Raw genomic sequence first — 23626 nt, 5'->3', positions numbered from 1 at the left:
AAGGAAACTGAGACTGTTGGAACGTAAAGAACTTCAGGTTCCCAACTTCCTACAGGCAGGAAGAAGCTGAAAGTTACTCCATTGCCAAAAGGACTATTTTCCAATATCCTCATCAGACGTTGAAAGGATGATGGGAAAGGAAGAAGGCCCCAGTGGTAGAAGCTAGAGCTGTGGAGCATGATGGCCCGGGAGCCACTCAGGGAGCACCCACCCCCAGAGCAGGGGCTCTGCAACATTCGCCCTGCAGGACTTCAGATGCCTGAACCAGCGACTGCTGTGTGCCTCTGCCTCCCTTTCCAGATGGAGTGCTCATTAGCGTTCCTCTAGCCCTGGTCCACCCCTGTATGTTGGGTGTGTGTGCAGGGTGTGAAGGGCAGAAAACCTGTCCTTTTAGTTCGTAAGACTCTGGGTCAAGAAGAACCACACCTTTTGCCAAGGCCAGCTGCTGGGCATCCTGGAGGTGCCACCTGCCTGCTCTTGACTCGCTCTGCCTGCAACACAGCCTTGGGGGTTTGCCCATCTCACCCTGGCCCCCCGATGAAATGTGCTCCATCAGAGTGCCCGCCAAAGGGACAGTTCAAGAGTGTTTGGGTCTAGCCCTGGCCTGCAATGCATACAGATGCTCAGAGCAGCTCCCCGGAACAGCAGTCGGATATTCACTGTGAAATGTCAAACCCCGCCCAGACCCAAGGAGACAACAAACAAACAGCCAGTAAATGCCTCAGCATTAAACATTTCTTGGCAAAGGCGGGATAGTCAATTTTGACACCGTTAAGAAAAAATACAGCCTAATTTCTGCTGGAATGCACCAAATTTACTGCCCAGGTTCTCATTAACTACTGTCAAGGGAGAGGCAGATAGACAAGATAAATTATGAAAAAATTACTTTTTTAATGTACAAAAAGACTTATTTACAAGTTGAGCATGTCATCTCAATTCATAGCATGTAGAAAAAGCTAAAAATGTTTTGGAGATATAAATTTGGCTGGATGACTCACCTACAGTATATTCAGGGATGTCTTCTGTACAGAATATATACAGGCTGGGACTAGCAAGGAAAATCCTAACGGGAAGGCAGTGAACACCACTGCAGAGCCACGGACGCTTAGCAATGTTCCCTGGCTTTCACCTGCAGTTGGCCTTGTCTCTGGACACTTTGATACGCCGGGGTGCAGGGGGCCCAGATGGTGATGGCCTTGTCCTCAAACTCTCCTAAGAAGTTCCTCATTGAGGCCAAGGTCACAGTCAGAGTCACATGCTGAGTGGTGCTGCTAGTTTGGCAAGGTTGCCACACATTCCCCATGAGAAGGTTTGGGGTGTGTGTGTGTGTGTGTGTGGTGTGGAAGATGCACCAATTCACCCTCCAGTGTGTCCAGGAATAATGTCTCCTGAAGCCAGTTCCAAATTCCATTGCCAGGTGGGTCTTGGTCACACTGACAAGGAAAATTCAATGACCTGAGGATCAGCCCCTCCCCCTTCCACTCCCACCCATACCACCACACGCCATCATTCTCTGCCCAGTGACTGCGGGGGCAGAAGGTAGGGAATCCGGAGGACATCAGGCCTGCATGCTGTGGCTTGGTGGAGAACACTGGGCTGCTGGTGAGTGCTGGGGAGCCTGGGCTTCTGTCAGGCCGTGGAGTTTTTTGTGGTAAATGGGTGGCCATTGCATTGGAGAAACAGGATTGGGTAAACACATGACTTCGTCTTCCTACTGGGAGATCCCCAGGGCGGCCTGAGGCTCTGCCTCGAGTGCACCTTCACTCCTTGAGGCCTTCGAAGATCTGTAACCCACAGCGGCTCCAGCAGCCCTGAGGTATTTAGAAACAAGTCTTCTTTTCAGGAAGGGCTACATTCTACATGCAAACACTGTAAACACGGTCTGGAGAGGCCAGGGCAGCTTCTGGGCTTGCCCCGAGGAGTACATTTTTTCTTTCCTTTTTCTGGTGATACTTAATACTTTATTCATTCATATATGCTTGGATGGGCTGCCAGTCCCAACTCAGCTTTATGGGGTAGAAGAGCCAGCTCTACCAAACCTGGACTCAGAATGTGCTTCTGAATCATCCAGGTATCATCTGTGCTTTTCCTCTATGACAAGGGACCTTGGAGACCTCAAGAGTTAGGCTTCATAGAGGAATTCAGGTGGGACCAGGAATTCCTCTTCCTGCCAAGTAGCAGAAGAAGCTTACATTTCCAGAATATCCAGTATGGCATTCAGATTCAAACCCAAATGCTCCCTACCCTCTTTCTGCATATCCTTGGAAAGCCTTTGGCCAGAGTAATCCCTCTTTAGCCAAATGTCAGCCATGAGGAAGCCAGAACAGAGTGGTCCCGTAGGCACTAAAGGCTGGAGAGCACGGTATAAATGAGTTTTGCATTTTTTCCTGTTCTATGGAGACTTCTTCCATTGTTCTGAGGGATAATGCAGAAGACCAGAGAGGATGCCCATAAACCTTCTCTTACAACATCCGTCGTCTGAACGGCCATTAGGCAACAACCCCTCATGCCTATTTAACACTTTTTGGAAAAAGACAAAACAGCTGGAACCCCTAGGCTCTGGGCAGCGATGACCTCTCTGGGTGCACTCAGCGCCAGGTGCTCGGGGCTCTAGGTCATCATGTTCAGGAACTTGCTCTCCTCCGCGAGGCTGGTGAGCATGGAGCTCATGTCCCCAACAGCCATGTTGCTGATGCCTGCGGGGATGGAGGGCAGGGTCAGGGAGTTTCGGGGGGTGGTGAGGCGGGAGGAGTTCTGGGAGAGATTGTGGAGGAGGCTGGGGCTCAGAGCACCCGAGAACAAACTCGAGTGATCGCCATCATCCATGATGGCATCAAAGTCAATCTGGGGGGCCTCCAGGAGCTGGGAGTCCACAGTGCTGGACACTTGGTTGACTCCTGGTGAGGGCAAGGGCTGGGGCTGGATGTTGTCCAGGCAGGCCTGTGGCTGTGGTGGCTGGGACCTTGTGACTTGGCAGCCCCCGAGGTTCTCCAGGCCTCCATCCTGTTCATACATGTGGATCTGGCCATAGTAGTAGAGCATGCTGTGGTCCGGGGGCCCCGAGTCTGGCAGAGGCGGCTGGGGATGCACCGACCCCATGGTGCCCATCGCTCCCTTGGGCACAGCCTCTGCTGTCTCCTGACTGGAGGGCATGGCAGCCATGGCATGGCCTGTGGCCCTGGCATAGGCCAGCTGCTGCTGCGCAGCACGTACCCCACGGTGGCGGCCAGCGGGGCTGGGGTCGGGTGGAGGCCGGGGCTGCACTAGGCCAAAGCCTGCTGTAGCCACTCCCATTGGGCCTGGCTGGGGCTCGATGAAGCCAGGCTGGCGGGCAGGCAGAAGGCTGGGGACCTGGTGGTAGCCCTCCTGGCTCATGGGGGCTGCCAGGTGATGGCTCTGCTGTGGGTAGCTCTGGACTGGGTGAGGTGGTGGCACTCCAGCCAGGGCTGAATTGAGGACCCCGAGTTCCCTGTGGCGGTTGGCCATCATGGTAGGGTCAGGTGCAACTTCTGTCTGCTGTGGGTGTCCCAGATGGCCTGGCTTGGCTGGCATGCTGCTGCAGGATGGGGCAAACTGGCTGAGGGCCCCACTGATGGTGCTGGGGCTCAGCTGGGGGTGGGCCTGGCCATAGCAGGCATGGGGGCTCATAGCGGTAGTCATGCCAGGACACTGGCTGCCTGCCACTGGCTGTCGCAGCTGCTGCATGTAGTTTACTCTGGGCATGCCCTGGGAAGGGGCTCCGCTGGGGAGCTGAAGGTGTGGCTGTGTGCTGTCCAGGCCCCCAGGACTCGCCTGTAGGCCTTGTGGACTGTAGCCTGGGTACTGGCCAAAGGCTGGCTTCTGCTGCACCACCGCCAGGTTGCCCTGAGGAACGGGTGGAGGCTTCACCTGGCTGGCCAGGGCGTCCACTGTGCCGGAGCTCACCTCGTTCCACTGCACAGGCATGTTATTTTTGTTCAGGCTGGAGGGTGCCCCAAAGCCCAGCTGGCATCCTCCCAGCACAGGGGCAGAGGGGCTGACATTGGAGTCCGCAGCCACCATCCTCCGCTGGCCATGCAGCCCCGGGCTGGGCAGTTTGGGGTTGTCAGAGAAACCAGTGCTTTCCGTGGGATACACCTGCCCGGCACCTTCATCCAGAGCGCCACTGGCGTGCGCCTTGATATACTGCACCACATCGTCGGGCAGCACAAGGTCGTCCTCCGGCAGCCCCAGGTCGGCTTCGGTTCCTGCGCTGTCCGCTCCTGCCGCCACGGCCTCCATCACCATGTTCTCACTGATGCTGGGTGGCCGGGGTGAGTAGGTGCCGCGGGCCAGGCCGCCGTCGGTGCTCGGGTGGCTCTGCAGGCGGAGGCCTCGCCTGTCGGCACAGGGCGGCAGCAGGCCGGGGTTCACGTTGTGGGCGCTGTGGAAGCGCTGCACTCGCGGCAGGGCCAGGGCATCGGGCCGCCGCACAGGGTCGCTGGCCCGCCTGGCGCCGCTGCCCGGAGCCTCGTGAGGGAAGGCGGGTGCGACCCCTGCGTGGCCGTGGCCATAGGTCGGCCCATCGCTGCCACGCCGCGGCCCCAGCGGGCGTGTGCAGCCGGGGGGCAGCACGCGCTCTGGCGCATCCAGCAGCGCCAGCCTGGTCCGCAGGCTCATGCGCTCCAGCCCCGGCAGCGGGGTGGGTGGGGGGCCGCCCGTGGCCGCTGCGTACTTGGCCCGCAGGCTGTACTGCTGCGCCGGCGTGAGGTTGAGCAGCCCGGAGCCGCCGCTGCACTGGCTGGCCTCGCTTGAGCGCCGCGACGCATCGGTGGAGATGGGGTCGTAAGAGTCTGCAGAGCTGGCATTGTGCGGGCGGCCGGCGCCCAGGGGCGAGGCCTCGCTGGAGCGGCGGCTGGAGAAGTAGGGGGAGATGCCGGAGGAGCGGCGGCTCACGGTGTAGGCCGAGCTGACAGTGCTGGTGGAGCTGTCGCGGCGCTCCTGCAGCTGGTTCAGCATGGTCACCTCGCTGGCGGACAGCTCCGACAGTCGCGGGTTGGGCAGCAGCCCCGAGGGCCCGCCGCCTCCACTGCCGCTGAAGTTTTCCAGGATGGAGCCTGCGGGAAAGCAGAGGGGTCAGCACCGGGACAAGGCTCGGGTGGCTGCTTGCTTTGACCATGCTCAGTCATGGCGCTGGGCCCGGAACCCAGGAGACACTCAGGAGATGCATGTTTTCTTTCTTTTTCTCTTTGTAGAGACAGGGTTTCCCAGGCTCGCCTTGAACTCCTGGGCTCAAGGGATCCTCCCTCCTCAGACTCTGGAGTAGCTAGGGCACACATGTGCCACCATGACCAGTGACCAGATGGTTTTCAATCAAGAAGGGGAAAGAAAAAGCGATATGTAAACAAAGGGTGACACTTAATGCTAAGAGTGGGCGAGGGAAGTCAGGAGGCCTAAGTCCCTGCCTTAATCTGTCTAGCCCTGAATTCTTTCTCTGGCCTTAGTTTCTCCAGCTGTAGATAAATGCGCATCTCCATAGGACTGAGTTACACAGAGGAGGGGATGAGCAGCCCAGTAAGGCCCAGGCCGGTCTCCTGGTACTGCACCCTCACAGTCCATGGAGGTGTTGTCACCTGGGCTCCCCTGAGTTGGAGCTGAAGGAGCAGGATATTACAGGGAGTGCCCTGAGGTCTATACCCATGGAAGGAAAGAAAGGAGAGACAGGCTGCAAGAGCCGGCAGAGGAGAAGTGAGCCCAGGAAGATCTCATGGGGAGCCCAGGACCTCCAATGGCTCTTCAGTGCTGCCTGTGCTGGGCACCTCTCTGAGCCTCATCTTGATGGCTGGACCTTTATACTCCTGCAGTGACCAGTCATTGCCTGCGGGCCTGCTGGGAAGGGGTGACCTTGGGTGGGGCATCTGTCTGCAACTCTGGAGATCCCTGTAGGTGGCTGAGAATTCAAGGCCATTTACCAGCAGTCCCCAAAAGTTGGGACACCAAATCTTCCCTTCAAATGAGAGCAGGTGGTACATCAGTGTCTACCACAGTGGGCAACCCAGCACAAACCCAGGCACAGAGTTGGTACCCAAGACATGCTCACTAACGATGCCTTCCATCTCAGAGCCTGGCCGGCACCTCCTGGGGCTAAGCACAGTGCTGCCTCCTCCATGAAGTCCTCCCTGCTTGTACCCAGCTCAACGTGCTTTCTCCTTCCTCTGCACAGCTCTACCCTGAGCTCTGGTTTGGCGGTACCCGGCTCATTCTGCAGTAGGGTGTAAATCTGGTGGCACAAGCTTCTAACCATACGCTCCTTTGGGACTGGAATTCAACTGTTCTCCTGCCTAGGGCCTTTGACATGGTGCCCACAGCAAGTGCCTAATCAGTGAATGAATGACTGGGTGAAGAAGAGGATGATGTGAGCAGGGCCTGCTTGTTTTGGGGGGTTACAGGGACTTAGCATGGTGCAGTTGAAGGAGCATGGGTTTTGGAGCCACATGGACTAGGCTATCACCTCTGCCATTGGTTTGGGTAAGGCGTTTCACCTCTCTGAGCCTCAGTTTCCTTTTCTGTACTGGGCTGGTAAGATCCTGTAGGCATCCGGTGAGATAGCACTGGTGCTTGGTGGGTGTAAGCCTAGCTGGTGCTGCCCCAGACTCTCTCCCGCCCTGTATGCAAACACCCGGCCTTCACTCACCACTTCCCGGGAGGGGAGGCAGCTTGGTGTTCCGCGTGTGTGGAGTCGGCCCGGCCCATGAGCAGGAATCCTTGAGTGACTTGAGCTTCTCCTTCTTGAGCTGCTCAAATCGGTGCATGGTGGTCATGTGTTTGCGCAGCTGGAGGCCACCAGTGGAGGGGGCAGCCAGGGCTGAGGTGTCGGCCCCTGGAGGTGTGTCATCCAGCGCCGTCAGGTCTCCCAGGCTCCCGGGCCCCGTCCCCGGCATCTCCACACCACTGTCATTGTTGGGGGCACTGCCCAGGGGAGAGGGCTCGCTGCTGCAGGATGACTGGGCCCCGGGGCTGGACTGACACAGCTGCAGGGGACGAGGCAAGAAAGCACAGACTCAGAGGGTGTGAGAGTCCACCAGGTCCTGCCTCTAGGCCTGCACATGCACCACACCCTTGCACAGCCTGTGGGGCTGCAGGGTGAGGGAAGGAGGCTGCCTTGCAGAGGAGCATGTAAAGCATCACGAGTCTGTTTGCTCAAAATGGTCAAGTCACTTCACTTCTCTTAACCTTGGCTTCCTCACCTATGACATGGACCTGAACTGATTCCAGTGCAGGGTTAGTGGGTGGATAGACAGCAGGCAGCATGCAGAAGGCACCCAGTATGGCATGAAAGAAGGCACTTAATCCCCCAAACAGCCATGTACCCAGATGAGGTGAGGAATGAAAACCTGCTGACTTGGTGGCTTCAACCAGACAGGATGATCTCAAAAGGCCAGGGGCAGGTTGTTGGACAGGGAAAGGATGACCGTGGAGGGGACTGTGGGATGCAGCCCTTACCTAAAGGGCCACCCCAAAGCAGCCTCCCCTCTGGGTCAGGTAGAGTGGGGCAGGGAGCTCATGGCACATGTACACAGTGCAGAATGCCAGAGATCGGATGGCATCCACAGAACTCGGATCTGAGCCCAGATGCACCACTTCTGGGCTCATTGCTAGGCCAAATACCCCCAAATTCCAGCTTCCTTAGGGAGCTGCGATCTTCCTTCCCAGGAGGACAAAGGCTTCATGGGAGCAGGGACCTTCTAGGTGTTGCCATTGGTGCCATCCATATTCTTCTGCTTGGCCCTCAGGACCCTCAGTAGCCTGGATGCACGCCTCCCTGTCACTCTGTCCCTGACACAGCCTGGCACCCCTGCTCCCCAGCACCTGCCAGCTCCACTCTGGCTGCCAAGGGCAATGGCCCCACCTGTAGTGTCCTGCTGTGTGCCCGTCTGGGCCTACCTGCCTGGGCCTATGAGGCCTGGACTGACAGGGGAGTCTCTGCCAGGTAGCAGCATGAACCAGCTCCCCAGCCACCCTCACTCCCCCAGCCCACCCACACACACCCAGCTCCTTGGCTCACCTCAGTACCGTCTATCCTTAGGGGAGGTACAGTTGGGAAAAAGAGGTGGAGACAAAGAACAGGTGGTTAGAACAAAAGGAGTGGACGCCAGAGGGGCGGGGATGCAGAGACAGGACAGACGGGTGGGGCTGGCAGCGGCGCTTGGGTGCTGGCTGGAAAGGCAGACATGCAGAGGCCACCCCCGCCCTGTGTAGGCCCATCGTACGGGGCGGCATCCCCCTCATCTAGGGCACTGCCACATACCCAGCAGGAGCCTGGTCAGAGCAGAATGGGACCTGGACAGGACAGGTTCCCTGTGAGACCCAAGGTGGTGAAGGGAAAGCCAAGTTGGAGGAGAGAGGAGGGACACTAATGTGCCCTAAGAGGGGGACTTCTGGGCAGAGCCCACAACCGCGGTCAGGTTAGTGGGTGGATTAGGACTCCTGGGCGCGGCTATGGAGTCGCCTTGCGTGGCTGGGCTGCCCAGCTACGCTTACCCCGGAGCTCTCGGTCTTGATGGCTCTGACGTGCAGGCAGTCCTCCACAGCGTGGCTGGTGCTACTGGCCTCGGCGCTGTCCTCAGAAGCACGGCCGCCAGGCTCGGTGCCGGCCTCACTGTCCCCGTTCTCTTTGAGCAGTGGTGTGCGGAGGTGCATGTCGTTGCGCTGCTTCTTGGTGACATGGGCGTCTGGGCCGTGGACCGTTTTCACATGCTTCCGGAGAGAGCTGGGGTCTGTGTATCGCTTCGTGCAGCCTGGAATCTTGCAGATGTAGGGTTTCTGGGGGCAGAAACAGGCCTGTGTCATGGATGGGGCTACAAGCATCAACCTTGAAGGGTGCTCTCCCTGTTCTCCTGAAGCTTTCCATGTCCCTCGGCAGAGCCTGGCTGGCAACGTCAGTAAGTGCTCTGTCGAATTTGCAGCCAGTGCTCCGTGGACAGGGCCATGCCTGACCCAAGCCTGCAGGAGCCTGGCCGTAGCCTGGCTTGTCTGCCACCTGTTCATGCAGCTAAGCACATGGCCAAGGGGAGTCCTGCCACAAGAGGCTGGGTACACACGCGCCTCGTGTAATCACAGTGCTGCCTCTCGGGGAACAGGGCAGTGAGGTTTTTAGTACTAGTAGCAAGTGTGTGAGCTCCGTGTACAGTGTGACAGGGCTAGCAACCCTGATTTCTCTGAGGAAGAAAGGCAGGATCAGGGAGGCAAAGGAACAGGTTCCTAGTCATCAGTAATAGGGTGAACACACAGGATTTCCGAACCTCAGTCCTGGACCCATAAACACGTGCACATGTGCGCGCACGCGCACACACACACACACACATGCACCCCACGTCTACACAAAAACACAAACACATATACACAAGTACATATACACATACGTTTGTAAGTGTATGTGTGTGTGTGTGTACAGATACGGGGGAGTATGTGGGTATCTGTATCTGTATGTGGATATGTGTGTGTACTCATACTCCCCCGCATCTGTACACACACACACACGTCTACACAAAAACATAAACACATCCACACGTGAGAGACTCTCAGGGGTTCAGATGCCTTTGAAAATTCCTCTAACTTCTTACCAGCGTATACACATATACATATGTGTATATGTGTTTGTGTTTTTGTGTAGACGTGGTGTGTATGTGTATAGATGCGGGGGAGTATGAGTGCACACACACTCATATCCACATACAGATACTCACACACATACTCCCCTACATCTATACACACACACATACACTTACAAACACACATACATACATGTGCACACACACTCCCCTCTAAGACTGGCGCTTGTCCATAGAGACTCACAGGGGTTCAGATGCCTTTGAAAATCCCTCCAACTTCTTACAAGCATTAGAGCAAAGTCCCTTTGGGGTCTAGGATGTGCCTAAACTTTTAAAAAGATTCTTTTCTGAGTAAGCCTGAGTGACAGTCATTGTGTGACTGTGCTGGGACACCACCAACTCTTGCCTGGCTTCTCTCCCTGGTTCTCACAGATAGGGGCTCTGCCTACCCAGGAAGACGGGCTGCTCTGTGCCCCATTTGCTGGGGCGACAGCCACGGCAGGCCCAGGCCATGCTAACAGCTGGAGCATGTCACTGCTCGCTGCTCAAGCCAACAGGCCAGGGGGCTGTCAACAAGTGCCAAGCTCAGGCAGCACTGTTCTGCTTCCCCCAGGCAGCAGGGCAGCTGCTCTGCAGTGGGACACCTGCTTGTGGTGGAAAGGGAATTTGGGTGTGTGAAGCAGTGACCAAGGGTATTTTCACAGCTGCAGAGGAATCATCACTCCTCTGGTACTGGGGAAAGTCATTTCATCTCTGAGTATTCGTTTCCTCATCTAGAGGATGGGGAGGCAGAATCCACCCAGCATCCCTGAGGAACAGGGAGCAGACGCATGTTAAGCACTCCGAGATCAGAGAGGCCACTTCCCTGCCTCAACTTCAGCTCCCAAGGACCTCACGATGGCCTCTGAGGAGGGCACTATTATATTTATTACAGAGATAAGGAAATGGAGGCACAGAGAGGGTCAGTACGCCATGGGACCTCATGGGGCATCTTTTAGAGGAGAGGATGTGGCAGAGAGAGAGACTGGTCTGTCCAGGTCTCAGAGTCTTGGTCTGTGTCTGAGGATGTGCAGCTGGTCAGGGGTGGGGGAAGGACACCAGGCACCTGGCTATCCACTGGCCTGCAGATGCCTACAAGCCATGGGGTGTTGGTGTGGCCCCCATGTGCATGCCAAGTGTGTGCCCCTTGGGGGTACCTCATTGGAGTGGGTGCGGTTCTGGTGCTTGGCACGGTCCGAGGCATTAGAGAAGGCCTTGTTGCAGCCCTCGTGCTCACACACATATGGCTTCTCCCCGGTGTGGGACCGCAGGTGCGTCTTCAGGTTCTCCAGGCGTGAGTAGGCCTTCGAGCAGCCCTCGAACTAGAAGGAGGCGGTTCAGTCAGTCAAGGCTCCCCAGGGGGCCCAACCTGGAGGCCAGGCTGCTGGTTCCCCTGCCCTACTCTTCTCCACCCCATCAGTGCATCCAGAAGCATGCGTTTTAAAGGTGTTACTTTCCTTTCCTGAAAACTTGGAAAGGGCTGAAAAGTACAAAGAGAAAATGAAAAACCACCAGCCGCCAGGGGGTGCCACCACTGAGACGCCCGTAAGTTTCATTCTGGGGATTCTGCAAGTCATCTCCACATGTCTTTAAAACCAAAACTGGGAACATATCAAGTCTTCAGTTACATATTCTGTTTTTTAAAATCAGCAGCACATTCCTGTATCATTAAACTCTAAACTATTACTTTGAACTGATTCCCAGTACCACTCTCGATTATAATTTTTCTGCACACTAAAATGTGCTGAGAATAAATTCACTCTTTCAAGTCCTTGAGTGACTCGGCCACCCTCACCTTCACTCTGGCCACGCTGGTCTCCTTTCAGTTCTTTGACCCCCAGTTCTTCCTGGCTTGGGGCTCTGCCTACTACTGGCTTTTCTGGCTGGAACCTTTCGCAGCCCCCACCCAATCCGGTTTCCTGGCCCAGGTCCCTCTGAGAGCGTTTTTCTGATACTCTCAATCACAACACTCTACCCTCTCTCCGTTGTTCCCCTTGGCATGATTTATAATGATCTTAATCATTTTGTTACCCAGCCTTCTTACTAGAATACCAGCTCCACAGAGCAGGAATCTTCTTGGTCCTGTTCATTTCTGTGTTCCTAATATTTAGCACCTAGGCACTTAAGAAACATTTTTGGGAAGGAAGGAGGAAAGGATGGAGCAAGGGAGAGAGGAAGGAAAGAAAGGAGGTGGGAGAGAGGGGAGGAAGGAGGACGGGGAGAAGGAAGAAGAGATCATTGCAGGGAGCTCTGCAGCTATTCCAAAGATACTGCGGTTGCCACTGAATGGATGTATGAAAACTGCTCTCAGGAGGACACGTACATCCCAGTAGGAGCTGTCTCATTCCTCACATCCTCCCCTTTATTCCTGACCAGTCTGATTGAGCACGCTTGGCTCCAAATGCCTTTTATCTGTTTCCACAACTCACAGCTCATATCATCAAAGGGCTATGATTTGCCACCACTGAGGATGTTAAGAAAATAACTTGTTGCAATGGGCCCCAAAGGGCCAGAACAATCTTGCAAAAGGAGGACAAATTTGGAGGACTCATATGTCCCAATTACTTCCTACACATTGACAGTAATAAAGACTGCAGGTGGTGGTGGTATAAAGAGAGACACAGAGATCCACGCAATAGAACTGGCAGTTCAGAAGGAAACCCAGACACTTAAGGTCAATTGAGTTTTGACAAGAGTGCCAAGACCATTCAAGTAGAAAGAACAGTTTTTCAAAATGAACTCAGACAACTGCATAATCACATGCAAAAGAGTAAGTCTGAATCCCTACCTCATACCATGTACAAACCTTAACTCCAGGCAGGGCATGGTGCTCACGCCTGTAATCCCATCATTTTGGGAGGCCGAGGCAGGCAGATCACCTGAGGTCAGAAGTTCAAGACCAGCCTGGCCATCATGGTGAAAACCTGTCTCTACTAAAAATACAAAAAAATTAGCCAGTGTGATGGCACATGCCTGAATTCCAGCTACCTGGGAGGCTGAGGCAGGAGAATTGCTTGAACCTGGGAGGCAGAGGTTGCAGTGAGCCAAGATGGCACCATTGCACTCCAGCCTGGGTGACAGAGGGAGAAGACTGTGTCTCCAAGCAAACAAACAAACAACTCCAGACAGACCAAAGACCTCAATGGAAGAGCTTTATTATAAAACCCCTTATACACACATATATTTCCTTTAAAAATTTTTTTAAATTTTTTAGAGTGCCAGTATTCAATATTTCTATAAATAAAAGTCTATCTTTATAAAGTATAAATCTTAGAAGAAAACAGAGAGGTAAATTTTTGTGACCTTGGATTAGGCAATGGTTCCTTAGCTATGACACTAAAAGCACAAGCAATTAAAAAATTAGACAACCTCAAAATTAAAAACTTTTGTGCTTTAAAGAAAAGTATCAGAGAAATGAAAAGAAAACCGAGAGAATGGGAGAATTATTTGCAAGTTGTATATCTGATAAGGGTCTAGTAACTTAGACATGTAAAAAATTCTTACAAGTTAACAACAAAAAGACACCCAGATTTCAAAATGGGCAATATTTGAGTAGACAGTTCTCCAAAGAAGATACACAAATGGCCAGTAAGCTCCTGAAAATGAAGTTCAACATCATTAGTCACTAACTAGGGAAGTACCAATCAAAAACACAATAAAGTACGACTCTATACCCAGTAGGATAAGGCTAGAATAAAAAAGATGGGTAACAGCCAGTGTTGGTGAAGATCTGGGGAAATCAGAACCCTCATTCATTGTGGGTAGAAAGTTAAAATGGAACAGTGTTTTTGGAAAACAGTCTAGCAGTCCCTCAATTGCCATATGACTTAGTAATCCCATTCCTAGTTACACATACCCAAGAGAAGTGAAAATGTTATGTCCATATAAAAATATGAACATACATATTCATAGCAGCATTGTTCATAATAGCCCCAAAGTCAATGCAATGCAAATATCCATCAACTGATGAATGCATAAACAAAGCATGGTCTAGCCATTCAATGTTATATTATACAGCCATGAAAAGAAATAAAGTACATGTGCATGCCACTACACAGATGAAACCTTGAAAATGTGTTAACTGAAAGAAGCAAGACACAAAGGCACATATTGTATGATTTCAGTTTTTATGAAATTTCCAGAAGACAAATCCATATAGAGATAAAGCAGATTAGTAATTGTTCGGGGCTCTGGGAAGGAGAGAATTTGGAGTGGCTGCTAATGAGTACAGGGTATCTTTCTGGGGTGATGAAAATGTTCTGAAATTAGTAGTAATTGTTGTATAAATTTGTGAATATATTAAACACAACTAAATTGTACATTTTCTGAAAAGGGTGAACTTTATGGTATGTTCATCTCTGTTTTTGGTAGTGATCCATGAGATAATGGCTTTCCACATAATCCCCTCTCCACAAAGGCACAGAGAGTTATTTCTCAATAAAAAAACTGACATGCCAACAAGGGTAGCATATTTCACTGGATCCTGGACACCACTGATTTTAAGACAGTCTGACTTCAGAGATATTAAGTTGAAAATGTTTGTCTCAGAATCTATGAAACAGGAATTCATAAAGAGGAATTCCCAGATGTTTCAGCTGCAGCTAAAACCATGTCCTCTTTTGTGGGGCAAAAAAATAAGTCTCTTGAACTATAGTCATAAGTCCTGTTGACCTCCTAAAGGAGACCATAGAAAAGGTCTTTGAGCTCACTAAAAAAAAATAATAATAACTCAGCTGGGAGCTATGGCTCAAGCCTGTAATCCGAGCCCTTTGGGAGGCCTAGGCAGGCGGACTGCTTGAGCCCAGGAGTTCAAGAGTGGCCTGGGCAACATGGTGAAATCCTGTCTCTACAAAAAACCACAAAAATTAACTGGGTGTGGTGGCATGCGTCCCAGCTACTCAGGAGGCTGAGGTGGGAGGACTGCCTGATCCCAGGAGGTGGAGGCTGCAATGAGCTGCCTGGGTGACACAGTGAGACTTTCTCAAAAAACAAATAAACAAAAAACCTTCAACCCAAATGAGTTTTAATGCATCGTTGCTCAAGCTCTGAATCATCAGTGATGTTCTTTTTCTCTGCAGAGTGCTATGGAGCAGTCCCTCTGCCCAGTGTCACCCAGCCAAGCAAACTGCAGCAGGCAGCTCTGCCTTTGGGCTTACAATCGCAGACACACCCACACACTTCTCTCTGCTTACCAAGACACTCACACCCAGAGAGCAAATCCATCAAGGTCTGAGACAGCACGAGGCAAGGGGCCTCCAGGACCCAAACAGGCAGGGTGGGAACAGGCTTCTGTCCCAAAGCTCCTGCAGTGGCCTGCTCCACCAGGTGTGCCTGTGGCTGGCCACCTCCAAACACGATTCCCCTGGCCAGGCTGACAGGCTGGTCCTGATGCCACAGCAGGAATGGGGAGAAGCCACTCACCGTGCACTTGTGGGGCTTCTCGCCCGTGTGCCGCCGCATGTGCACCACCAGCATGTACTGTGCCTTGAAGGGCTTCTGCTCCCGCGTGCAGGCCTGCCAGCGGCACACGAACTCCTTCTTCTCCCCATGGATGTGCTCGTTGTTGATGTGCTGCCGGGAGGGAAATGCCCAGGAGTGGGTAAGCAGGGCCACGAGGCGCACAGACCACCCCCGGCTGTCAGCTGACCACCCGCCCCGGCATGCCCCCTGGCCCTCCCCGACCTGTGTGCAGACCACCCACCCTGCTGACCCCACCTATTATGTTCAGACCACGCTCCTCATTGCCCATCCCACCTACTACGTGCAGACCACTGACCCAACAAGATCACCCCTACAAGCCAGGCCACGCCTCCTCGTGAATAATCACTAGCTGCCATTAATGAAGGCCTACTGTGTACCACTTATCTTCCCTGCATTTTCCAATCAGTCATCAAAGTGACCATCTATTCTGGGCAAAGACATCCCATGCACCCCAGCCTGGGCTCAGGGCTCTGGGGTGAGATGCTCTCAGGCTGCAAATAGTAGGAAGTAATTAACTGCAAGCAAGGCAAGCATCCCGTAGTGGGTGCGTGAGAAATGTCTCCTAAGCTTGCCCCATTGTTTCAGAGGTTTGTAAATAACATGTTTTGTTATAACAGAAAAACAACACATGCTCATCTCTATTTTTGTATTGACCCATGAGATAATGGCTTTGTCCCCTTTCCACAAAGGCACAAAGAGTTCAGTGGACTGCCCAGGGCCCTGGCAGGTGATTAGGCAGGGCCATATCTGACCTTAATGGTGGGCTCTGGGCACTGCGTGGGGCTCACCCTGGGAGAAAACAGCCTAGGCGAGTGAGGTGGGAAAGCCAGCGCAGCACGACTAACCCCACCACATATCTCGGGTCAGGTGGGGCTTTGCTTACCCATCCCGATGGCGAGACCAGGACACTCAGGTCTTGGAGGCCTCCCCTTCCTTCTCTGTTCTTCACTTCCTCCCAGCACCCCCTCCCACAACCTCTAGACCCATACTGTCTGCTACAGTAGCCACTTGTCCCATGTGGCTCTTGCACACTTGAAATGTGGCTGGCCCAAGCCAGGATGGGCTAGATGTGCAAACTACATGTCAGTTTCAAAGACTTAGAATGGAAAAAAAAAAAGAATATACAATATCTCAATAATTATGTTTTATATTAACTACCTGTTGAAATAATATTTCAGATATATTGGGTTAAATAAAAAATATTAAAATGAACTTCACCTGTTTCTTTTTGCTCCTTTTAAAGGCACTCCTAGGACATGTAAATTACGTGGGTGGCTGGCATTTGCGGCCTGCAGTATTGTTCTGCTAGACTTTCTACTGTGGACCTTTGCCACCTGCAAGGCTGTCCTGAGAGCCAAGCATCAGGCACTGGCAGTGCCTTGCCCCAGAGGACAGAAAACTGTCAGGTCCTCACACCCTATGCGACTGGCCCCATTGTCATGCATACGAAAGCCCCTGCTGGAGCATGTGAAATCTACAGCGCTTTGAACTTCCAAAGAAATCTTATCATATTAGCCTCACTTTCCATTTTTAAAGCCTTTCAAATGATAAAAATGCTTCCTGACAATGCCTTTCATTTTTTTCTTATTGGTTTACTTGGCAACAAATTGTTAATAATCGACCAGGGGCTCCAGCTCGCCTGTGTGCCTGTTCCATCCATCTTTCCAAGGAGCAGAGAGAGACAGAGACAGAGCGGGGTGAAGGGGTCTGCTTTTTCCAGGGCCTAGTCTGGCCACTGATAGCTGTAGGACAGTCCAGGGCACAGGCAGAAGCCCTGGGCTAAAGCCCTTCCTTCCAGGTTGGGGACCCTCAGCCTTTGTTTGAGGAAATCCATGCCTGCTCTTTGGAGCTGACCCACTTATCACAGAGCACGTCTTTGACATCCTCATCTGCATGCTCTGGCTTTGGCCTTCCCCTGGCCTGAGAGGCTGTCCGTCTCTCCTCCTTTCCTCTAACTGATTTGTTCTGCAACTCAGAACTCCACGGCCCCTGCTCCAGCTAGGGCTCGTTTAGCCCACAGAGGTGGCACAAGTTGAAAAACCCGGAAGAGGTTAGATAAGACCTTGGTTCACCAGTTCTATGTCAGCTGCACTCCTTTGCTGGGAAATTCTGGTATTCTGGGTGAGAACAGTGTTTGGGAGGAAAAACTCCAACACAAAAGAAACCTAGAGTATTTGGAAGCAAGTTGCATAAACAGAAGAAGCAGAGGAGTTGGTGTGTCCTAAATGCTAAGTTCACAGAGCTGGGGAGAAACAAGCACCTCTGGGACGGCTTCCGAATATGAACAGGAGACATGTGTACACGTGTGTGTGTGCACATGTATGCATGTCTGCTCTTCCCAGCAATCGGACTACTAATTTAGTGAGTTCATCTTTACAGACACTCATTCACCAAGGAATGTGTGTTGGGAGTTGGGAGGGGGCTTTCTTGAATTTAAGTTCCTTTCTGGATGGAGAAGAGAGAGCCATGCAGGGGTGGTGTGGGGAGCAGGAGGAGGAAGGAGGGAGCTGCTAGGTGCAGAGTGCCTGAGAACATGACTGAGCATCCTGTGGGGCAACATCACCCCGATTTAAAGGAAAAAAAATGAGGCTTGCAGAGGTGGAGTCGCTTGCTCAGAACCACGCAGCTGGTTGTGGTGGGGACAGGTCTGGAGCCAGGTGTCTCCCATGCCAAGCCTCCACTCTGCACGCTGCACACATCACCCTGACTGCCACATAAGGGATGCTGCAGTGTAAGAGTTTGGAGTGAGACAAAGAGGCCTGCCCTGAAGGGCTCGCCGGCTCCCATGGTCATCTCTAATTGTCTGAGCTGTCAGTACTCAGGCATGGTTATGCAGCCTCCTCTTTGATCTCGGGGTAGACACCCACCTGCACCCATATCCACTGCGTATCTGAGAACAGTCTCCAAGAGGAAATGGTCAACTCCTTCTGTCATGGGAGAAGCTTCTTTCATTTATTATCTTGTAGATGCTGGCTGGTTTAACTAATTGTATTTCCCTCTTTGCACTGGCTATTAGGAATCTCACAAGAGAAATAGTCTGTAGTACATAGACTATAGCTCAAAGCACTCGGTTTTTAATACTAACTATTCCTGGTTTCATTTTATTGTTCCCTTTTCCCTGATAGTCTCATTTACTTATTTTTTCTTTTAATCTCTTGTATTACATATGTATTGGAAGCTGTCTTAAAAAATAGGCAGGACACACATAAGTAATCGTGCCTCCCACTTGCAGAGGATGCAGCCCAGGCATCTCTTGGGGCCTCTCCTCCAGCCCCTTTTCTCTAGTAGAGACCCTGGAAGGCTCAGCATCCTGCGTGGCTTGGGCAGTCCCCCGGTGGGCGGGCTGCTGGGTGGGGGCTCAGAGGCTTACGTGCACCAGCTGCTCCTGGGTGTCGTACTCCTTGGTGCAGTCTTCCCAGTGGCAGTTGGTCTCATAGATGACCACCTCAGCCTCCTGCTTGCAGTCATCCCTGTCCAAGTCTTCCTTGAGGTCAGCCAGCTGCTCCTGGGAGAGGGGAAGGGCACACCCACATGAGCCGTGTCCAGACAACTGGCCCTGAAAAGAGGTCGCTGTTAGTCCCATGCATTCTGTTACAGGTGTGGATGCAAGTGTGTGCATGCACACACACAACACATGCATGCAGACACACACACACACAGACACACACACACATGCTCTCTCTCTCTCTCTTTCTCAGGAGGATTTTTAGCTCCTTTCCTCAGCTCAGCCCCCATCCACAGCTCTCCTTGTCAGATGGCCTGTCCTGGGCTGCTCCTCCTTCCTCTCTAGTGCCCTCTTGTCCTTGTCAAGGTGTTCTGTCACTCCCTGGGTCTACTCCATGCCAGGAGAACAGGAGAAAGGCAGGGTGGGGTCTTTTGTCTGGTTTGATTTCCACTGTGGGGAACCAGATTTTCTTGCCACAGCCCTAACACACGGGCATCTGCATGATATGATTGTATAACAGAAAGAATCTGACACCCTCCCCATGAACTCACAGTGTGCTCAAGGTCTGGGACTTGGGTCTCCAGACCACATTAGGGCCCATGAGGCCATTTTAAGGAGGTGAAGGAAAGACCCCTGAGACATTCCTTCACCTGATCACAGGTACCTGAAATTCTTTCACCTGATAACAGGTGCCTGAAATGCCCTTCAAAGAGGACAGTCTTTTGCTCTCAAACTGGCAACAGGCTGAGAATTAACCTGCAAGACCATCCCCACCCTCACAGATGCTACCAGGGCCACCCTCTGAGCAGACAACATGAGGACAGGCAGGTACCTGCCTGGGGTTGGGGCATAGGGAGAGACTCAGATGCCCCAAGTAGAGACAGAAAGCCCACGGAGGGCCTACAGGGGCTGTTGAGGACTCCCCAGTATTCCACTGGTCTCCTAGGCAGGCTGGGAGCAAAGCCGGGCACAGAGGCAGATGTTACCAAGACTTCCTTCACATTTCAAACTCTCCAAAAACAGCAGGAAAACGTCTTTCCAAATAGCCTCTGGGGAAAACATGTATAGTCAGGCTCAGGGGGATGAATGACCTTTCCCCATAGTCAAAAAGCCTAACGCTCACTGGCTTCAGAGACCCAATAAGGTGCCACAGCTGCCCAGGTCATGGTCTCACTCCTAATGCCGAGTCCCTTTCTGGGAGTGGCAGAAAGTGGCCTCAGGACGCCCTGCTGTCAGTGGAGACTCAAACCCCAACTGATTTTTCCATAAGAGCTGCAAACACCTCTTCCAAGAAGGAGTCCTGGTTGTTTCTCAGAGGACCTTTCAACTGATCCACTTGTCTGAACAGGAAGGCAACAGCATGTCATACAATAGCTCCGGGGGCTGCACCGGGACCACAATCAAAGGAAGGTGTAGGAGCATTTCCTTTCCAGATTTTTAGCAATGGGATTGTCTGGGGCTGTTGGGGTGAAACCGTAGGGAGAGTGGACCAGAGGGCCTCCTACCACCCTCTCCACACTATGAGAAAATCTGGAAGTCAATTTGCTATTTCCACTGGCTGTGCGCCCTGCTCACTCTGAAGACTTGGAAAGCTGACAGGTCACACTGCAATCAGAGGGCAGCACAGAGGTGGGTAGGGCCTCAGGGTTGCACTGGGCATCCTTCTAGCCTGCTATTTCAAGGGCTTCAGCAGAGAAGGTTCATTATACTGCAATTTCTGCCAACGGAGAGAAAACCCAGCCATCCACCTTACAAATGAGTCAGGGAGCCCTTGTTCAGTGAATCAGGGCACTGAGTGACAGGGGGACAACCTCCTCACGATAAGCAGCTTCCCTTACTGACACTTGTGCAGAGCCAGGCTGGGCAGGCAGGAGGCCTTGTGTGCCCAGCCTGGGTTGGAGGGTGGCCATGGGGCTCCCAGGTGCTCAGTGCCTGCCTGCTGGCCCCATCTTCACCATTCCGGCATGTTTATCTTCCCCCGATATGTGCCATCCTCATCAATTTCATCGGCCCCTGATGATGGTTGGCCTCGTGGAAACCATGCATCATGCTGAGACTGGCTTTGGTGTCAGCAAAGGGAAAAGAATTTGTCACCAACCCCTCTGTTTGCCTGACAATAACAGGAGCCAATATTTCATGAAAATTAAGTGCCTAGAGCATGCCTGATGGCTCACAGTTTTGATAAAGGATGGTCGGCAGATGCAAGGAGATGGGGATAGGAGACCCCGAGCATCCTTGGTTCCCAAGCTGGGGCTTCTGTAGTAACGGATGGAGACTGGGCCACCATGAGAGGGCTTGGGGGGCCAGGGGCTTACTCACCAGGTCAATAGGCCTTTACAAGACAGGCCCCTGCTCCAAGAGTGGGGGCTGCCTGTGTGCTTTCTTGGAGTGGAAGAGTAAGTGGCAAGGTTTCCAAAAGGACCAGTGCAGGGACTGGGTCACGGGATAGGCCTGCACGGGGCTGTGGGCTGCTCTGCTCCTCTCTCCCACCTGAGCTTGTCCTATTTTCCCCCTCACCATGCCACTCACTGACTCAAATGTGCATTGAATCATTGGAAAAGACTGTGTCAGTGACTGCATACTTGTGCAAACCCTGGTGACATGGAACCCAGTCAGGCACTTCTCCCACAGTGCCACTTCTCCAAAGCTTAGAGTGCAGACAGGGAGACAAATGGACACATAGCATATGCCCTAAAGTGACCCATGAGCTAGGCTGGGTGTTTGGGCCTGGAGCTAAGTCCTATTACCCAGAAGAATCAGGAGGGGCTGAAGAGGCAGTGAAGGAGCCAGGGGGTGGGAGGAGTTCCAAGAGTGAGAGTAGCCTAGAGGGGCCTCAGCCATTCCAGGGACATGAGCAACTCAGCTAGGCTGGGCTGGTGCTGCTCATAGGTCAGGTGTGGGGAGAGATATGGATGCAGCCTGAGACAAGAAGGATGGCTAGGCAGAATTTCATTCACTCACTCACTCATTCATCCATCCATTCATTCATTCATTCATTCATTCACCAAGTGTGTGATGGGTAAGCAGTATGTGCAGAATCCTTGGAACACAGTGGTGAGACAGTCACAGCTCAGCATTCCCACCCAGTCCTCTCTGGGTCACTCATTCATCCATGCGGCGAGGCAGCAAGCCATCTGTTCACCACCAAGGGTACAGCCCCAAGGCAGCCCACAGGCCTGGTCCTAGCTTGAGGGTGGTGTGGCAGGTGGCAGGTTACCTGCGTCAGTGCCAGAGGGGAGGCCGGCCGCAGGCCCTCAGGCTCGGTCTTGACCTTGCTGCGTTTGTGAATGGCGACAGGGTTGATGGTGCTGCTCACAGCCGACTCACTGCTCTGCTTGTTCTGAGGGAGGGTGCGGAGGACAGCCTGTCACTCAGGGGCAGGGCAGGGATACCCCACATTCTTTTGGACTTTAGGATCTCCCTGCACAGACCATCTAGGCTAACTCTGTGTTTAAAGTATCAGAAATAGAGTTCCCAGCTCAGTCTTCCTGCCAGGAGCATGTGCCCTGCTACAGGAGAGCACCAAGACCTCGGCAAGCCAACCCCATCTCTCCACCTCTGCCTCCCCAAGACTTCTGGGAAATGGGAAAGAGACCTTCTTTTTGGAAAATGCGGGGTAACCTTGCTCTTGTTTTGATGAGGCTCAACTTCTCAGCCCTCCAGAGCAGGGGACACTGTGGGTCTGAGAACAGGGCCTGGCGTGCCCAGAGCCTGGGTCCTCAGGAGAAGGGTTTGGGGCCTATAAGGTGGTATTTCTAGAGCTGAGAGCCACCATCAGGGGAAGGCCCTGGGGAGCCACCAGGAGCCCTGTAGTGGAGAGGGAGGACATTCTGGAACAGGGGACACTTCTAGAGGCCATGGTGTCTTATCTTCCTCCCAAGGACACAGCCACATCCAGGCTCTACCATTTGCTTATGGGTGGCCTGGGGTGGTCCCTACACCTCCAGCACCGTCATTGTCAGTTTTCCCAGGTTCCAGAGTCTATGGGGGCTCTGCACACATGAGCTCATTTATATGCACAATGACGCCACCTAGGTGCCAGGAACCCCACTTTGCAGATAAGTTAGTGCAGGCTGCGAGAGGAAGAGATTTGCTGCTTTCAGGTAAGTTAGGATCCCAAAGATGGTCTGACTGACACTAAGGCCTGTGCCTTTTCATCTCCTTATCTGTAAAACAAGACTTCATTTGCCAAATAATAATGGCACCTAGGATGTGCCAGGCACTGTGCTAGGATGCTCAGGCATGCTCAAGGCCCGTTGGAAAGGTCGAATGAGGCAGCATATGAAAGCCTGCTGTAAATGCATGCTCTGCAATGAAGCTGCACAGTGTTATCATAATTCACTCACCCACACATGACGCGTGCTGTGTGGGGAGCACCTCCACAGTGCCAGGCCCTGGGAGCTCGAGGCTTTCCCCATCTACTTATTATGCTTCTTGGACAGGAGACAGCAGAATTCCGAAGCTGCAAGCCTGCCATGGACTGAGCCCAGGTCTCACCCTTTCTGTCATGTGGCCTCTGCCCAGAAGGCACCCCAGCAGCCAGAGATGAACCCAGAGTCCCTCCATAAGTTCTAGGCATGAGCTGGCAATAAACAGCCCTCATGTGGTCTGGATGAGTACCCAGTGGCCACCCTGGCCCCTGCACCCACCTACCTGGTTGTCACTCAGACAGTTGCTGCTGCTGCTGAGCTGGGTGGGCGTGGCATTGACGGAGGTGAGGGCCATGGGCTGCTGAGCCAGGAAGGTGGGTGAGGGCTGGATCAGAGGTGGTGTGTGTCCAAAGGCTGACCCCAGACCCCTCTGCTGGCTCAGAATCTGCTGGTAAGCCACGGGGTTGATGGGGTGGGGGAAAGTGAAGGCTGGGCTGCAATAGAGAGCAGACAAGGAGGTGGGGGTGGGCATCGGGGGCCCTGTTAGGTTAACGCTTCTTAGACAGAGAGAACCTTGCCCAGGGGATAGAAATGGGCATGTTGCTAGCCCCACCATCACTGTGGCCTCCTCACTCGAGAACCAGCTGTGGCTCCCTACTGCCTGCCACTCACCTGTGATCAGCTCCCAGGTTCTGTCCTAGGATGCAGCTTTCACCCCTGGC

At 53.1% G+C, this 23626-nt stretch overlaps 1 protein-coding gene across 8 annotated transcripts in view; it reads right to left on the bottom strand.

Moving 5' to 3' along the window:
* Positions 1–874: 874 nt before the first annotated feature.
* GLI2 (GLI family zinc finger 2) overlaps positions 875–23626 on the bottom strand; it is a 252688-nt gene continuing 229936 nt past the window's right edge. For 4 of the 8 annotated variants that reach the window (XM_035305106.3, XM_054257716.2, XM_035305111.3 and 1 more), the window contains 8 exons: positions 23188–23398; positions 21752–21874; positions 18460–18645; positions 15030–15179; positions 10766–10930; positions 8500–8781; positions 6653–6989; positions 875–5075 (listed from right to left, as the gene is read on the bottom strand). In XM_035305106.3, the coding sequence (XP_035160997.3) occupies positions 2611–5075; positions 6653–6989; positions 8500–8781; positions 10766–10930; positions 15030–15179; positions 18460–18645; positions 21752–21874; positions 23188–23398 (3919 nt within the window). In that variant the 3' untranslated portion in view covers positions 875–2610. The remainder of the gene's footprint in view (positions 5076–6652; positions 6990–8499; positions 8782–10765; positions 10931–15029; positions 15180–18459; positions 18646–21751; positions 21875–23187; positions 23399–23626) is intronic. The other 4 variants (XM_035305109.3, XM_078329127.1, XM_078329128.1 and 1 more) reach the window with 1 other exon arrangement.

This window comes from Callithrix jacchus, chromosome 6 (assembly GCF_049354715.1).
Source record: "Callithrix jacchus isolate 240 chromosome 6, calJac240_pri, whole genome shotgun sequence".
NCBI classification, from domain to species: Eukaryota; Metazoa; Chordata; class Mammalia; order Primates; family Cebidae; genus Callithrix; species Callithrix jacchus.
This window is presented reverse-complemented; position numbering and strand designations above follow the sequence as displayed.